Source organism: Leptidea sinapis, chromosome 26 (assembly GCF_905404315.1).
Source record: "Leptidea sinapis chromosome 26, ilLepSina1.1, whole genome shotgun sequence".
NCBI lineage: Eukaryota > Metazoa > Arthropoda > Insecta > Lepidoptera > Pieridae > Leptidea > Leptidea sinapis.
This window is the reverse complement of record NC_066290.1, coordinates 10,424,865-10,443,924: the sequence shown is the minus strand read 5'-3', so window position 1 is coordinate 10,443,924 and position 19,060 is coordinate 10,424,865. Positions and strand designations below refer to the sequence as shown.

At 34.8% G+C, this 19,060-nt stretch overlaps 2 protein-coding genes and 1 non-coding gene across 5 annotated transcripts in view; 1 reads left to right on the top strand and 2 right to left on the bottom strand.

Moving 5' to 3' along the window:
- Positions 1-23: 23 nt before the first annotated feature.
- On the bottom strand, positions 24-6,330 carry LOC126972452 (uncharacterized). Its single transcript, XM_050819231.1, has 6 exons — positions 6,123-6,330; positions 2,274-3,248; positions 2,005-2,181; positions 1,722-1,899; positions 860-1,058; positions 24-87 (listed from the first exon to the last, which is right to left on the bottom strand). The coding sequence occupies exons 1-5, from the start codon at positions 6,300-6,302 to the stop codon at positions 907-909; spliced, it is 1,662 nt and encodes a 553-aa protein (XP_050675188.1). The 5' UTR covers positions 6,303-6,330; the 3' UTR covers positions 24-87; positions 860-906.
- A 202-nt stretch (positions 6,331-6,532) lies between these two features.
- The window catches only part of LOC126972504 (mpv17-like protein), a 57,392-nt gene continuing 44,864 nt past the window's right edge, over positions 6,533-19,060 (bottom strand). The window contains exons 1-5 of one of the 3 annotated variants that reach the window (XM_050819321.1): positions 15,026-15,152; positions 13,190-13,323; positions 11,161-11,246; positions 10,811-10,923; positions 6,533-9,799 (exon numbers count right to left, since the gene is read on the bottom strand). In XM_050819321.1, coding sequence (XP_050675278.1) covers positions 9,582-9,799; positions 10,811-10,923; positions 11,161-11,246; positions 13,190-13,321 — 549 coding nt within the window. In that variant the 5' untranslated portion in view covers positions 13,322-13,323; positions 15,026-15,152 and the 3' untranslated portion in view covers positions 6,533-9,581. Of the gene's footprint in view, positions 9,800-10,810; positions 10,924-11,160; positions 11,247-13,189; positions 13,324-15,025; positions 15,153-19,060 lie in introns of those variants that run through there. The other 2 variants (XM_050819320.1, XM_050819322.1) reach the window with 2 other exon arrangements.
- Positions 12,456-12,537, top strand: Trnal-aag (transfer RNA leucine (anticodon AAG)). Its single transcript has one exon. It is a non-coding gene; the product is annotated as a tRNA-Leu (tRNA).

Genomic DNA, 19,060 nt, shown 5'->3' with positions numbered 1-19,060 from the left:
TTATAATTACAATTTAAATAAACTTAACAGTATAATATAAAGTTTGGTGTGTTCATTGGACTGTGTAAATGTTGACCTTCTCCATATCTGAAACGTAAAATAAAAATATTTTTGGAGTTATACTTCTTTAGGCGTGTTATGAAAAAATGACGTGAGTGAAGTTTTAAGATGCGCGCGCATCACTGTAACGGAAAAGTAAGAGGTTTGAAGTGGGTTCCTAAAATTTTCTGACATTTGCGTCATTCGTTATTTTTTTTTTGGTTTCTTCGTCCATTTTTAGGCAGGCAAAAGGTTCAAGCCCATACAACCGTATTCATTATTTAATAATTAATTGCCAAAGCCATCTTTGCAAGATTTTTACAAAATTGTTCTTTTAAAACGTAGAATAGCCCGCTAACGCCTGGCTGGTGTAAAAATGTTCGCCACAAACTCATGTCCCTCTTTTCGCCAATACGATTTGTTTAGACACAGCGAGAGAAAGTGATTTCATGTTCACGAAGCATCCTTATACAAACATTGAATCGATGCATCCAATGTATGATAATTTACATTTATACAATTTTTTTCTTTATTACTTTTTATGTAATATTTATCGCTTTTAACTTAAAACACAATTCATAATATATTGGATGCAGCACCTTACAAACTAATTTGTTACGTTTATTACAACCATTGTAAATCTGTTTATTTTAATAATTATGTGCTTCTCACGAGCTCTACTTTTTCTGAACATATGGTAGAGTCAGTAATTTAAATTACTTAAATATCAAAATGACGATTCATAAGTGCTTAGTTAAAGCCTGGCTTAAGCCTATTTGAATAAAGTTTATTTAAGTCTGAACACAGGTGACAATCTTACCTTTTACTGAGAAGTCAAAATCACCACAGCCCTCTTGCATTAAGACCCTAATTTAGATAATCCAGGTGAAGCCTCTTGATTTCCTTGACCATTCCTTCCAATATCAATGACAGGTCGTCTGGTCTCGCTACTAGAGCTGTATCGGCCATTATTGCAAATCGCAATACGTCGCCATAGCATAGCGCTGTGACTCCGACGCCTGGGAAGACAAATATGAAACTTCCGTTGTACACAATTACCGTCCAATTCAGACTTAACAATGGATACAAATCCTGACGCAACAAAGCTACGATTAGGTGCGTTAATAAAGAAGAGAGGTGCCCCCCTCTAGCTCGCGCTGTCTGCGATCGTACCGATTTGTTTCATTGCGAATCAGTACTCGTATTTGGGCGTGTCATGTATAAAAAATCAGTTGCACGCGGTTGGTGCAAATTTGCCACAACTATGACGATTTTCGTACTTGGTGAAATTTATCATAAAATCACTACTTTCTTACTTTAAATATGCATATCACCTTTACTGTTAATGTCTGCGCGTCAATACAGACCTATATTTTAACGGTTATATTAATGTCTTGTGTGCCGTTGTGATATGGCAACGTGAGCAGTACTTAAATCTGACTTAGTTGTTGCCTTAAGTATACAAATGATTTAACTCTTCGTTAGTGTTAATTCCGCAAATATTGGCGGAATTAACACTAAAGAAGACTTAAATCATTTGTATAATTATGGATTTCCGCAAAGTAACGCCTAATTCATTTTTTTTTGTTGCCTTAAGGTTTATCCGCGGAAGAAGATAAGGTTAATATATTATGTGTATTATAATATAGTGTACTAATATGTCAGCCATCTCAAACACTCACCAGTAGTCCCTTTATTTGGTGCAAAGAACACCAAAGATTGCAAGGATCCACCGCATAAACTTAAATGGCTTGGGCCAGGTATATTGCTGAATACCATTGTCGCTTGGCTACTGTTAAACAAGGTCTTCAGTATGCTGTTCGGGAAAACACTGCAGAGTTTCAACAAGTAGTGATTTGTCTGTAAATATAATTATTAAAGAATTATACGTAATGGTTCCAAGAAATAATTATGTTATTTTCTTCCTAGTCACTTAGGTAAAGTCTGAGCTTCGAGGGTACTTACCAAAGGATCAGCACTTTTCCGCAGTTCTTCACAGCTACTACTAATATCTGCTAGATCTTCTTTTAATGGTAAGTCTAAAATGCTGACTGTAAAGTTGTTTTCCAAAATCAAAGATTTCTTCGAATTCAATCTAATTGGAATTATCACTGCAGCTTTATCAGGGATCCTCAGCATATTCTGTTAAATAAAGTTGCAAAAGTATTAATATAAGCTAAACAAATAAATGTTCCGGCAGTTAACGAAGATTTTTTTTTTGCGAAATGTTATACCTGCATAAAATACTCCCGCAAACCATTCGAAAGTGCAGCTGTTAAGATATCAGAAAAGTGAACATGTTGTAATTTCTTAATTTCTTTTACAATCTGCAGAAAATTTTCATCTGTGTCAATCCACTTGTACAGTTTCTTCCCTTCTAGACTTGGCCCATGGAGTGCATTGATATCAGACGATCTTATAATTCCGTCTGCAAAACTTAGGGCCATTTTATATAGATTTCTTGGAATGTCAGCATAGTCTCTTCTTAAATTATGATCAAATAGATTACCAATTTCAGGTGCCTTAAATAAACTCTCTGTTCCTTTGCTATCAGCTAAAATTTTACACAAAAGTTCAATCAACGCTATACCATCTCCAACTGAATGATGTATTCTGAATATAATTGCATATTTTTCGACTCGATCATCTAAATTGTGAACTTCAATATTTGTTACTAAAATTTCAAATAACCCATCTCCACTAAATGGTAGTGGACGACTCGATAAATCTGTCATAATGTTTTCCATGTCTTTAGTAGACAGACTCTCTTTATGAGCTATTTTTAATACCTTCACATATTCATTAACATCAATGTTATTATTCTTCCGCCAATAGAAGAAACCGAATTTTTGATGTCTTCTATAAAACATCTTTGCCACTGCATCATCGCCAATAGTATCAGATATTTTTTCTTTTATTTTATCTACAAGTGCATATGGACAATCAGTCTCTATAACACCTAGTACTTCTATAACATTTTTATTTATACCGTCTTCTAAGCTCCAGAAAACATCAAAGCTGTGCAGAAACTCAACAAAATTATTGTCACTTATTTTAATGGCAATTAAACAGATGCACTTATAAATAAGACTTATTGTAACCAGTACTAATAAAACTGGTAAAAATAATAACAATAGCGTTAAAACTATTGTTCTTAGGAGACTTTTTACATCAATTTTTATTTTCACTTTGTTAAATACTCTGTCGTACTGAAACAAATAGAGTTAATTAGTATTTTATGTCTATTTTTATTTAATGACTGAAAAGAAACAAAAGATTTGTCACTGCAAATAGTTTTTCGCGTAATTTTTTTTACGAAAGTGCCTTAGATTAAAGATTGGTGTCCGCTGCGCTCTAACAAGATACCGCACTACGTGAAGAGCAGTAGTTTTTTTTAATACGGCAACTATTAGATGCTTGTGTGCGTGGCATCTTTCAAATTTTGTAAGATACGCTTTGTGTAATTTTACACTGAAATTAATAAAATACAAATTGACAATGATGACACTTTGACCGTCGTAAAAGCCCTTAAGACACGGAAGTAATGATAACAATTAATGACCTAATGGGTAAGGTCTTAAAGGTCTGAGGTAAAAGATCAAAGGCAATCCGTAAATAGCTCGCACACCCTTTTCAAAAGTAACTTAACCTCAAATGAATAAAAGTTAATTAAAAATAAAACTAGTACTTTCCGCGCTTTGGGGGTTGAAGAGGGCTGAATATCCTTCTCCCTTCCTCCACCTGCACCTCTCAACCCTTTAATATGATAATAGACAACATACGTGTGTATCTAATGTTTATTAATGTGTTTGCCTGTCTTTTAAAATAATTTTAAAAACTGATAAGCAGAAATCAAAAGCTCTTTGCGTTTTTAAAGCATTGAAATATTTTATTAATTACATTAATAACTTTTTTGCCTTACAAGGTATTTTCATGTAATCGAGTAGGCTGTATATTGTAAAGTTAATTAAATATTATTTTTTCATTGTACTTACTTATTTTGAAAAGAACTTGTTCGATACCAATGCTCAAAAATACTATAATAATAATTGAATCATTTTATATAATATCATGTTATGGTAAACTTAAAAAGATAATATTTTATTTTTGTTAGATATCTTTACTTTTCCCTTTGATTTATACATATTCTGCACTAAAATTATCGGGAATGGAATATTTCCACTGTTTCTGTCATATTAAAATCTTTTTAATCGAAAACTCCTTGGTTTTAAATCGAATACCATTTATTTATTTAAAAAAAGAATCTCGGTCTTGTCACAAGGTCTTGTCAAACTTGTTTAGTCGTTGAAAAAATGTAGAAAATGGAATTGACTCGAGAAAATTCTAGAGCGATGATTTATTATGACTTTTGAAGTAGTTTAACACAAAAACAGTGTGTTGTCCGGATGATTTCTGCATTTGGTGATGAAGCCCCATCCAAAACCACCATTTATCGCTGGTTTGCTGAATTTTAACGTGGACGTGTCAAGCTCAGTGATGATTCCCGTCAAGGTCGTCCAAAAACTGCAGTCACCAAAGAAAACGTTGATGCTGTGCGTAAGCTGATTGAGGAAGATCGACATGTGATATACCGCGAAATTCAGTCAACTTTAGACATTGGCATGAGTCAAAAACAAATAATCTCGCATGAACATTTAGGTGTAAAAAAGTTGTTTTCCCGATGGATACCGCATTTGCTCTGTGAAGAGCAAAAAGCGGCTCGCGTTACTTGGTGAATCAGAACTCTCGAAAGATTCCACGCAGGATCCTCAAATGCTGTATACAACATCGTATCAGGTGACGAATCCTGGATATACACGTACGAACCCGAAACAAAAAACCAGTCACGAGTTTAGGTGTTCGAAAATGAGTTAAAGCCAACAAAAATTGTTAGTTCACGGAGTGTTGCAAAAAAAAAGGTGGCCGGTTTGATGACCGGTTTTGGAGACAAACATTGAGACGGTCATGTTGCGACTATTCCTCTTGAGAGACAAAGAACGGTTAATGCAGAATGGTATGCTAGCATTTGTTTGCCACTGGTCGTTTCTGAACTCCGTAAAGAGAACTGCAACCGCCGCTTCATCCTCCATCACGACAATGCGAGTTCTCACACCGCGCACAGAACAAAAGAGTTTTTAGAGCAAGATACATAGAATTATTAGACCATCCGCCGTACAGCCCCGACGTAAGCCCTAATGATGACTATACTTTCCCTAAACTAAAGAATAAATTGCGTGGTCAGAGATTTTCATCACCTGAAGAAGCTGTGGACGCCTACAAAACGACCATTTAGGAGACCCGGAACCCCAGAACTTCTGAATGGAATGGTTGCTTCAATGATTGGTTCCATCGTATGGAAAAATGTGCCAATTTCGCGGAGAATACTTCGAAAAGCAATAAATACATTTTTAAATAGTAATGTTGTGTCACTTCCTTGATTCCCGAAATTTTCAGTGCCGCCCTCGTAATGTACTATTCTAATGACTAATGGTAAATAAAATGATTAATGGTTTGTATAAATAAAGAATAAAAAAAAACGTTATATGTAGGTATAGATAATAATTGCTCCGGGCATGAATACCTACCATTTTATAATAACGTAGAAGAGAAGAATATCTTTAACGTAGATACAGCATACAGTAACCGATATTGATTGACAAGTCAAAAACAGTCAGCTACGCTTTGAAATTCCTCCTTAGTATTTTGAATATTTTTTTTATGTAAATAAGGAACGAGACGAGCAGAACGTTCAGCTGATGGTAATTGATACGCCCTCGTCACCTTGAAACATGAGAAATTAAGTCTCATTTCCCCAGTAATTTCACTAGCTACGGCGCCCTTGAGATTGAACCACAGTAATGCTTACACATCAGTGCTTCACGGCACATCTAGGCTCCGTTGTGGTACCCTTATGTACCACAACGGAGCCTCTAGCTAACGGAGGATCTAGCCGGCATATTGTGCAAAGCTGCCTCCCACTGATAAAACAACTAGATAACGCGCACATTGTCAAATCAAAATCATAATCGTGCTGTCAAGTCGTCTATACAATAGTATATTCTAAGTTTATGTACAATACTTACCTCAAATCCAAGTATGAAGGACAGAGTTACAGCAAGAATACATACAAAGACACTGAAAATACTAGTGTTTTTTTCATTAATACCATCTGAATCATCAAGATTGCTTCTCAATTCTTCAGAAGCATTAAAGATATTCAAATCTTGCAAAGACCTATTCAATACTTCATTTATTTCCTCCATATTTACTAACGTGTGTTATACGAACAAACTCAAATGAAATACTGTTGAAATAGTTCACTTCGGAATACTTTCTTAAGGAGAAACCTTAACAATTATTAGACATAATCTTGTTACTTTTAAGTTATGTTATGTTGTGGCTATTGATTATGTAGTGTTGTAAGAATACGACATATTGTGTAAAGGGATTGCGTAAATTAAACAATACCAAAGATTTATAATTTATTCTAATTTATACTTACATTCTATGGCGTTCAATGCATAATATCTGAGACTAAAATAGACAAATGACGTCGTATAAAAACAAAGCCAAAATGTACTTCGACTGCTATAGTTATACATTGCCGCATTTACTCCAGTTGTTTAAAATATTCTTGGTTAATAAGCAGCAATGTAATACATTTATTCAGTTCTTGGTTACGTATGTTTTTTATAAACCGATTCGGATAGTGATAGTTGACACACGACTAACAGAAAAGTGTGCTCAACTGGTCTTTAAGTATACTTTATTGCCCTGTCAGAATGCGAATGATATGTCCTTATAATACGTGTATAGAACATCATTGCTTCCTTTAAATATACAACCATTGGAATTACGCCTGTTCCCAATATTCAGTCTATCTCTTACTTGACATAAAAATCGTAACTATCGTTGACTTTTCTGTCCCAATAAACTTATCGACGGTAACTCACCTTATCCGTACACGCTGTCTGTCAATGGGACGACGTATAGCTAACCAGCGATAGAAGTTTGTATGGAAATTGCAATTCACGCGTCCCAATATAAGGTGATAAGAATGACTTATCAGGTATATTGGGACAGCTTCAGATTATTGACAGCTAATTACTGACAGTAGAAGCTAGTAATTTATCTCTATCTGAAGATAGTATATTGGGAACGACCATTAGGGGCGGCTGTCAAAATATCTGTGACGTAGAAAAGTACCTACAAAGTAGGTACCTCCTAAAACCGTAAAATTTGCAATCAATCCGTAATTCTCAATATATTATAAATGAAAATTCGAAGGAATTACAAACAAATACAATTACTACAGATAATGATTTTCGGTGTTATGATCAAAAATGTTTAGCAATACCATGTAGTAGCTGCCAATTATAAGCAGTCCAAGCCATCAATTTTATAATTATTAATAATTTGTTAGAATTTTTGATGTATTCTTAACTATTATCTGATTGCAACTTGTCAGTTTTAGGAGATACTTGATTTACACCCTGTACAATAAAATATACTTACATAAAATATTTTAGTTATATAATCAAGTTTTTTAAAAAATAAAAATCTTTTTAAGGCACTTACATTCACGCAAATGTGCTTATAAAGACTTTAATAATTTGTGATTTTTGAAGTGATATCCCGCACATCTTGGATTAATTATACAGGATGGACCAAAAGTCCGTTTACATTTGAATTGGTTGCCACGTCTAGCAACGGCGGCGGAGGGGGGTAGAGATTTAATACCATGGCGTCTTACCTATATACCCATAGCGATTTACCTCGATCTGGCCGGCCTAAAACGTCGAGGGACCCCGAAATCGTGGAGCGAGTAAAATCGTTTGTTCGTGACCAACCTGGACTATCAACTCGAAAGCGGTCTGCTGTCCTTAACGTGCCAAGATAATGATGTATTAAACCGCATTCTCAAGAAAGATTTAAGCCTACATTCCTATAAAATCCAAATGGTGCAGGAATTAAGGCCTCAGGACCATGCCACTAGGTTGCAGTTTGCGAACGAAATGGTAGAGCGATTCACCAGTTTTACAAACATTTTTTTCTCAACTAGGCACACTTCCACCTAAATGGGCATGTTAATAGACAAAATTGTCGTTATTGGAGTGACATTATGTCATGGTGATCAAAAACCTCTGCATTCCAGCCAACCAACCCAGTAACTTTTGACGAATTAAAGGATCGTATTCGCACAGAAATCCAAAACATCTCAACAGAAACATGTAAAGCTGTCATCGAAAATTTCCGCTCTAGATTGCAGCAATGCCAGAATATTGAAGGATTGCATATGTATGATGTGAGTTTTCAAAAATAAATTGCCCTTTTGTTTACTATCGAAAACAATAAACAGTTTTGATCTACTGTAATTAGTTTTTTTTTAATCATCATTCCAATTATGAACGGACTTTTGGTCCACCCTGTACTTATTTAATTTGTAACCAAAATTAATGAGCGATGGGGACTCGAATCCGCAAAATTTCGGGTTCCATCCGAGCGCTATTTCCAACTGAGCCAACCGTTCGAGTGACGCATGGTTCGTAAATCTTGGTATGTTTTGTTCAACTCCTGGTATGTCTAGTTGTTGCTTCATCAACAGTTACTTTACAGTTTATAACCTGCTTACTTGCTTGCTGCCACAACGTGAGAGGTTACAAATTTACTTTGTATAATCAAAGAGTTGGTTTTTCTATACTCTACGCGTGTCAATATTTTTATTATTATCCTGGAACGGAAATAAAAGTACACACAGTTTTAATATAGCCTATAGGTATACTATACGTGTTAATTATTTCACCGGGAATACAAAAGGCTGGCAAAATTATGTCGAAAAAATCTGTTACGTAGAAAGATATAGGGCATGTATTAAATAAAATGTATAAAAGAGTATAATGTATTACATTATAGATATATCAAAACATCTTAATTCGAATTGTTCAAAAACGGTTTTTACCTATATTTCAACAGCTTTCTTTTATGTAACTTCAGAAACAAAAACTACATTTAATGACAAAAATACAAATAAGATAATGATTGTATTTTCATACAAGACCCGTATTTTCGTTTGTCCTCCTCTTCAATCAAAATAAATAAATTATTTTTGAAGTGAAAACTTCTTTAGCGGTATTGAGTACGTTTTTTAGGATGGGTATAAAATGTTAATCTCGCGTTAGGATACGTGACGTGATCGAACATTCGTAAGATTATGAATGAAAGTTGATTTTTCTGAGAGATAATCAAAGATTTTTAATGTAAAATAATTGCAATAGTTCAAGTGTTAATTTTTTTTATGTTATATAAATTGGAATTTTTGTGTACGATAGCGCAATAAATGAATATTGTATTCAACCACATAAATGCTAGTACTTTTATAATGATAAATAAAGCTTTTCGTGTGAAATTATTCCCTAACGATTACAAAATATTCTGCTTGCCGGCACTCCAGGAGGGCAACTCGTTATTTTTTTCAATAATAGACGTTATAAAAAGGTGTTCCAAATTCTGTCATGATGTCATTGGTCTACTTATTAAAAGCCTTATTCCTTGTCCACTTTCTGCCTCTTGATAAAACATAACACGTTAATCCATAGAAATGAGGCCGACGCCACATACACCACACGTAAGTGAGATGGTACAAAAGTAAAGTTGATGAGCTGTCCCGGGATCCAGAATGCTTGATTAGCTAAGAACGTCTTCCAGTATTTCTGCTTCAACTCCTCAAATACGTCTTCTTTACGCTCGAGCACTCCTAACACTGGAAAGAAATTTTCATGTAAATTATATTTTTTTTATGTAGGAGGGGGCAAACGGACAAGAGGCTCTCGGGATGGGGGGTGGTGAGGCAACCGATAATGGACATCCGCTATAACAGGTGTCAAGAGATACGTTGCTGGCCGGACAGTATGCTCTTTTCTTGAAGGTCCCTATGTTGTATCGGTTCGGGAAAACCGCTGCCATTAATTGATTCTACAAAGTGGCTGTGCGAGGCCAGAAATTTCTTGCAAAACGCGCGGTTACGGAATGCCAGACGTCGCGGGTGGTACTTTGCACGTAATGTCCGGTGGTGGAATTAGGCCGCTGGAATCAACCCAAACAGCTCCTCTGAGCACTCCCCCTCATAAATGCGGTAGAAGATGCAGAGATCACGCAAATATCTACGCAATGCCGAAGAATCAAACCAAATAGAATATTTTTATTCAAAATAGGATTTCAAATCACTTATTCAACGTCAAAAACTACCACACATTTGAAACAGTATGCCTCAGACCTGAGAAGAACGGGCGCAAGAATCTCAGCGGGATTCTTTTTTTCAAATAAAATATCGTTACAAAATAATATACTACTTACCCTTAAACTTAAATGTATAGAAAGCAGTTTTTTTTAATATTTTTTTATGGAAGAACTACAAACGAGCGTACGGGTCACCTGATGTTAAGTGCTCGCCGCCGCCCATATTTTCTTGCACCACCTGAGGAATCACAGGATCGTTACCAGCCCTTTAGGGAGTTTTGAAGTACCTCTGTCGTATCGTCCCGGTAACACCGCATAATGCAGCTCATTCCACAGCGTTGTTGTATGTCGAAGAATTTCTTTGAAAACTGCACTGTGGAGTACACACAACCAGATGGTGGGGATAATATCCTAATTTATGGCGTGTCGTGGTCGAAGGTGGAATTCAGCGGCTGGGATCAGATGGCACAGCTCTTCGGAACACACAAATGGAATATTGTTACAATGTAGTATCAGGGCTTACCCTTAAACTTACATGTATAGAAAGCAGCTAGCAGAACTGGCGTCATAAGGAGCTGATCAGATGTTACTTTTGTTAGCACTGTCTTCAGGGTCGTTCCAACAAACTTGCGGTCCAGAAACCGGTACCTGAAATATTTAAAATTGTTGTTAATATTGATCGAAATATTTTTTAAATATGTATTTTGAATATATACAACTTTATATACTATTGTAAAACTTTTTTTAAATAAAATTATTTAAACAAACTCTTAAAGATCTATTTTATTAGTAAAATTTTTTGTTAAAATATTATCCTTGGAAGTTTTTGTGTTTATACTTTGTCTGTTGAAGTTTCACTTCTACTATGTGTATAGAAATACTTACCAAAAATATAAAGTTGGGGCATAGAGGCAACTGCCTACAGCTACTATACGACCCGCAGATATTAAGTCTATATCAGGTTTCTCAGTCTGAAATGTAAAATTAATCACTGACCTCTACTATATACCACTGGACTGGCGGTTGTCAAAGTGCTTTTGTGCTTGTTTGATATTCGCCATTTTGGCGCTGTTGGCCATGTAGCGAGTGTCTGCGGTACTAAAACAGCTAGTGATGACAATCTCAGCAAACATCAAGAAATGGTGGGAAACTATTTACAAAAAAAATGTGTAAAAATAAAAAAAAAGTTAATACATCTTTATTACGTTGATTCTTGAAGTATAAATAACACGGAAAACGAACGAAATTAAATCAGAATGCATATATACTTCAGAGTATCGTACGTTCCTTCGCAGCCATTTGTATTATACGTCAAAATTAGTTCTTTGGACGCTCGGAGTGGCGCTTCAAATAGGCACAAAATATTTGCTGTCAAACATATGGAACAGCCTGTCCAGTGATATTTACTATTTATACAGGTACGTGATTTGCATTTTAGCAAGAAAGTTCTGTTGTTGCAGAAAAAAAATCAATACTTTTGTAGCCCGCATTGTAATGCAATGTACAGTACCTATAATAATAATTTCGACGTAACCCAACCTGGGTTACGTCGAAATTAATTTCTGTTTTTTTTTTAAGTCGAGCTCCATCTGGAGGGCAAAGCCAAATTGGCTTCCAAGACACTGAGCGTCATAAATAGAGTAATTTTTTTTTAAACATTTATTTTTTATTTATTGTTGACAAGAATGGCCTTTAACCAAATACACTTATTAACACATAATTTAATATTGTTTAAAAATAAAATAACAAATTTCATAAAATCCAATTAACAATAAAATTTAAACAACGTCAAAAATAATAACCTAGTATTTACTTGAGACTCCTCTTTATTTTATTTTTAATTGAGACAACCTTTTTAATTTTGAACCAATAATTAAATACCTAAACCAAAAATATAAATTTTTAGCTATTTCTTTGTTTAAGAAATAGCTAAAAATTTATATAATGTTATAACTTCTAATATATGTACTTTATTTAGTTTTTTACCTATACGCAGGAATATTGAATCATTTGCTTCACTAAAAGCTATTTTAGATAATAAGGTCAGAATGATCAAATGACGGGCATTTTATTGGCAACATGTGCTATATTTTAAAAACAAAATAATTGTTGGTACTGTTTTCAGTTATTTTTAGACTATGAAACATATTTAGATGTAAAATTTCAACAGTCACATCACAGGTAGCGTGGCCGAGCGGTCTAAGGCGCTGGTTTAAGGCACCAGTCTCTTCGGAGGCGTGGGTTCGAATCCCACCGCTGCCAGTATTTTTTTGTTTATTTTTAAAATTTGAACAATGATAATTTTTTATTAATATTATGTATATAGAAATACAAAATAATATAGTAATTCTTTGTATTATCATAAATCAATAGTGTAAGCATTATAAAGTAGAAATTGTATGTAGGTACTTAATGTACCAAAATCACAACTGAAAAATGTATATTTGAATAAAATATTATAATGGTTTTTCACGATAGTAACGCAACGATTTAAAAAAACTGTCTCTATATATTTGTCGTCTTTCGATACTGGAACTGTACGTCATGTTATATGGAGTATGTATTTTTATTTACTTTCCGCACAAGAAAATAAATAATAAAATGTTATACTTACTTACTTATAATATTATATTTTCAACTTTAAGTCTATTTTTTTAAAGTTGTTTATTGTGTTAGCAATCGTGTTAGGGAAAACTCATTAGAGTGAATTTTTACGGCGCATGCGCAAACCGTCACTCAATTTAGACACCATGTCGTTGTTTGGTCAACTAGGCCATTTGTTACATACTTCAGCTTGTATGAAAATAATTTACTGATAATTATAAAAACGTTATTAAACTAAATTATGCATTATAATAATATTTTCCATAAAAAAAAGACTAAAATTCGTTGTCATCAAAATACTATCACATACCGAATAAATTTTATTGAAAGTTTGCTGCGACAGTTCTGCTGCGGTGTAGAAGCTTGCGTAGACCACAGTGTTGGTCAACACGGGGCGTGTCTTCAAAGAGTGACGCCACAAGCTAGCCATTCTTGCCGCCATAGCTGTCAACAATTATTTCAAAATTACCAAAACAGCTACCATTGCTGAACCCATTTAATTTTAAAAAACAAAAACAATGTTTAAAATTAATCACACGAAAATAGCTAATCAATGACAAATTCACAGAAAAATTCGGTATATTTTATTCGTAAATCGCTAGTTCCGCGCCCCACCCTTTTCATTACCCGCCACGGCTCCGCTTCGGTAGGTTTCATACATTGATGCACTAATTGTATTATATCCCTAATATTAAGCAGGACTTTTTTAATGTTTATTATGTAATAATTCTATGATATTTTTCCAGTACCGTCAAGACTTACTTCACATTTAAGATTTCTTAGCTATACTGCATCGCCCAACCTCTTTTTGTTTACTAAATATGGTGTTTTTTTCCAAATAATTTAATAGGAGGTTTCGCCTACTGATAAAGAATGAATTTACGAACAAACGTGAAGGAAACCCATTGAAAAGTTTCCCTTCTCATTTCATTCGCCACATACTGCACTCTTTCTTTTTCATCATAATTATGTTACAGAGCTCACATCTAATCGGCTAGTCCATAAATTTTGAAAAAAAATAATGTTGAACAAGGCTATTTCCTTGATAATTTAATGTATGAATATCAAAATTTATTTTGTTAAACATACCGTAAATTATTTTTAAATCTATGTCTAACGCGGGCAAAAAAGCGATGATCAGGAATAAAACCATTAGGTTTGTTTTTATTAAAGATTCACAAACTTTAAGATTACTTAATCAGTATTTTTTAGTATATGCCTTTTTTCGTATTGCATTTAATAAATCAAGTTGGATAATGGATTAAATGTGATCAGTTATATGCTGCAAATTAACGGCTATGTCTTCATATAAAATTGTTCCGGTTTATACAGATCTAAACCCAGCTTATAATATATTAACTCACTTATGAATGTAAAACAATGCTAGTAAGTTGGATAAATTCACTCACTTATACAGAAACTGAAGAACTTTTAACACTAACACGAACATTTCATTATAGACATACTTATATAAGATTCATTTATTTCATCACAAACACACATTGACTCACACACTTCATAATACCTCTCACACCTTACTTAACACTCACAACACACCCAATGCACCTTACACACCTTATTTCTTACCATATATACTTTTTAGATATACTTCTTAGTAGTTAGAGTTTCATTGTCTGTAAATAATGTAATAAATATAAATAAGCTATGGAAGGAGTCTTCTTACACAGGCGCTATAGTTCTTAAAAGGAGGCTCCTATCATGAATATTGATTAATGTACATACTTGCTAAAGAAAATAAACATTTTATATTTTTTGTATTTACTAATACGTTTATAGAATTGTTTTATTTTTAATACCGTTTTTTATTTAGGTACACATGTGCTTCTAATCCGCGCGACTTTTTACAAATAATTGTCTTGCAGCCGTCTCGTAAGTATTTTATTTCATTGTGAATGACCCAAAATATGAACATTTAAAATATACAAAATATTTACAAACCGCGAAATGTCATTCTGACTAAAATATCTGTAATGCGTAAGCTATATTAAACTATTAGTAAATTATTAAACAGGAGAAACATTAATAATAATTTCCCATTATGTTCAAAACATGTCGAGCGCAAGTTTATATGTTTTATTATTTAAGTAGGTAACTATTTACCAATGTATAATATAAAAAACCTCACCTACTTGGTCACTTTTTCTTTTAAACAGTTACAGTATCACACATGTGTTGTTATAAACGAAACACAATATAACAGCTAGCGTGTAATTTATTGATAACTAACTTTGACGACCGCATAGGGAAGTACGTACCGACGTAATAAATGATACGTACGGGCTACGGCACACAATTGGCTTCAATAGAATAATTTAAAAGTCCATTTGCATGTCAGCAACACATGCAACGTAAACTCATTTATGTAAAGAATTGTTTAACCGCGAACTCAGAACATGAATATGCGTAAGAGTTTACCTACGGTCAAGTATTTTGCATATTTTGATGTCCAGCTGTTGGGAAGTTTGAGTGCCATCTCTTAACTAAAGTGTAGGTATTCAAATCTCGATTAATAATAACACCAAAACTGTGTTCCGTAAGCATTAACTGGTCGCATTACGCATTGAAGTGCAAATTGTACGTGTATGTTTCAGCTTGTTGATCACATAAAATCTAACAAGACCAATCAAAATTCAAAATTGGCAAATAACTGTTAAGCTGAGTATCGTAAGTTGTAGTTATTTATGCAACTGTTGTGTAATAAGGGGTATTAAAACATGAATGTGTGTGTGATAATAGAGTCACACGAGTGTTTTAATACCTAATTATCAACAGTTGCATACAAGATTTTATCTACACCCATAATATGAATCCTGTATAATAAAAGATTCTGAAACAGTTAGCTTACTGCTAACATTAAAAAAGGCAGTCCTGGTAACCATAATATCATCCAAAGGAGTGTTATTATGAAAACGGATACTATAATGTTGTACAGAATTTCATTACAACACTCGTTTGGATGATGTAATGGTTATTAGGACATTGGGTGTTTAATGTTGGCAATAAGCTAACAGTTTGTAAACACAGAATGTTCTGTGGGCATTATAAGTGACGCGGGGATGATGACAGGTTGTTTAATTTATGGAACAAGAGGACAAACGAGCGTACGGGTCACCTGATGTTAAGTGATCACCGCCGCCCACATTTTCATGCAACACCAGAGGAATTACAAGAGTGTTATTGAAATATGAGATACCCATGTCGTATCATCATGGGAACACCGAACAAGCGAGCTCATTCCATAGCTTGGTTGTACGTGGAAAAAAGTTCCTTGAATACTACCCTGTAGAGGAACGCTACACATCTAGATGGTGGGGATGATATCCTAATATGTGGCGTGTCGTGCGACGGTGGAATTCGGTGGCAGGAATCAGGTGAAATAGCTAGTTAGTGCTAGACAGCAATACTTCATATAAAGCTGGATGTGCGCCTTATAGAGCGCTAGAATATGGGCCAACTCAAAGTATTACCGTGCTCTATTTATGATGCCTAGCATCTTGGAAGCCAAATTGACTTTGCCCTCCAGCTGACCGCAGGATTGGGATTGGGGTATTCCGATACTAGATGAGGCTTTAGAAAGTGTTGTCGAACAACAGTGATACGACGATAATGGGTTTTTTTTGGTTAACATGCAAACTTGAGTCTTCGGGGGGCTTAATTCGACAAGGTTCAATTAACCACATTCAGGACAGGACTCGATAGAAGACAAGTTTTTCCCGGCACTGGTTTGCAGTGTGTGTATCACCTTTATACACCTCTACATACACTCATCTCTCCAACTTATATATAAGTAGTTGCATACTCTAATAAAGGTGCTTATAATCGCAGTCAGACTTATAATCATTTAATACCCGAACCTTCAACATCGTCGATAAAATCTAAATGTCTTATGGTTCTGATAGGTGGAAATCTCTTTTAGATGTATATACAGGATGGCCCACCCAAACCATAGCAACAATCACTTCTTACAACCTACACTATCAATGTGGCAATAAAACAAAAATGTCTTTTTTTTCCAAAATGACCGGGTTCGATTCCCGAGTCGTGTATGATTTTTGTTGAAAATCTATGAATGCAGTTTTTGTTTTCTCTAAAATCGATATCGTGGTTCCTTAGAAGATATTCTTTTATCTCTTATATATTTTAAAATCCCCATACTTACCGGTTTGGGTGGGCCACCCTGTATATTATAATATAGATAGGGTAGTATATATTCACGTTAGTATCCATCCCTTCTCTGTGTTATATTATAACATTCTTAACTCTATCGCTCTATGTGAACTTGTCTGTGGTTTTAAATTAACGCCATCTATTGTACGCGGCGGTCAATATTATGTAAGCATGTTAGAAAAGTAAATTAATAAACTCTTTTCCCACATTTCGCGTGTGACGCTGTCTTATTATAGAAAATATAGTGGGCGCGGCTAACTACATTAATCGTTCAAGTATGTTCTTCAGCGTCATATAAAGGCCGACAAACTCCTCTAGTGTTGCAGCCCAGAGAAACACTAAGAAAAAAGCTATTCACTCGATCGTATGAAACGTGCAGTCATTGAAAAATTGACAGATGACGGCTATAATCTTGTACAAAACGGAGATAGCCGAAGTCCACTACGTTTTAAGAAACTGTTCGCTTTCAAACTTCGCTGGATTATACTTCGTCGCGATTCGCCATACTGTAATCATCTACCTACTACTATTTGAAGCTTATGTCAAATGACTGCACGTTTCATACTAAACTAAATTTCTATTTTTACTAAGGTACTTACTCCCGCCTCGCTCTACAAAGTGGACTACTCCCTGTAGTGTTGGATGAGCATTTCATTAGCTAGTATAAGTTTAAAAAACCAGAACAAATACGAGTCGGGTTCGCTTATAAAATTGGAAAAGTTTTTTTTTCATGCTCCGTCAGAAACGAAAACTATACATCATAAAAATTATATAAAATCTGTTTAAGCTTATCCATATGATGATTATGAAGTCCTTTCATACAATACAAAGAGTTAACATGACGCAGTTAACTCTTTCCAAAATATGGGCCGCTAATCCTTGCATATGGACCCTATTTTTTATGATTTAACTACAAATGTTTGGTTTTCGACGAACAGGCCGTTGGGGCAGTAAAGTCCTCGAATGGCGACCACGTACCGGAATATGCAGTGTTGGTAAGCCTCCCACAAGATGGAACGAGGATCTGGTCAAGATCGCCGGTATACGTTGGAGGAGGGCAGCGCAGGACCGATCGTCGTGAAAATACTTTGGGGGAAGCCTGTGTCCAGCAGTGGACGTCTTCCGGCTGATGATGATGATAATGATGATGTTGTATGGTTTTCAGACTTTTCCCTATACTTGTAGTATAAGACGGGATTTCTTGCCTAATTTCATTGTCAACGGAACGGTCTGGAGAGTGTGCCAATGGGAGGCTCCTTGGCACAGGATGCCGGCTAGATAATGGGTACCACAACGGCGCCTATTTCTGTCGTGAAGCAGTAATATGTAAGTATTATTGTGTTTCGGTCTGAAGGGCGCCGGACCTAGTGAAATTACTGGGCAAATGAGACTTAACATCTTATGTCTCAAGGTGACGAACGCAACTGTAGTGCCGCTCAAAATATTCGGGTTTTTCAAGACATTTGATTAACTTAGAAATTTGATTTTTTCTTCAAGGTTCAAGAATCTGTAGACTTGAGTACTTATATCAATTTAATTTCACTCGAAGCCTCCACGCGTTCCCTAGATAAAGGTTCTTGACAGACAGATTCTATCAAGGACTCTTTTTTTCCTATGCTAAATCACATTTGAATGTAGACATAAGCTTTTTCTTGTTACCAGATACCACCACTTCGGTTAAGCTTTAAGAGAAGAAGTAACAAAAAAAACTCATTGCCACTCTTTTAAATCAACATTTACAGATTATCGTCTTACACATTATTTTATTATTGCAATATAATATGAAAAGTGGTGCAACAAAAATATTTCCATTTTAGTTTTAATGCTTAAGTTAGAGCCTCGGCCGCATTGGTGGTTTTTCTTATCTTAGTATGTCTTACTTTATCAATCTTTCTTATGTTGAGCATACTCCTCTCTAGCCCCCTTTGACAGGTCCTGATTTTATTTGTGGCTTTAGAGGAGAACTTCCACGTCTGGTACCCTCTTTCTCTTT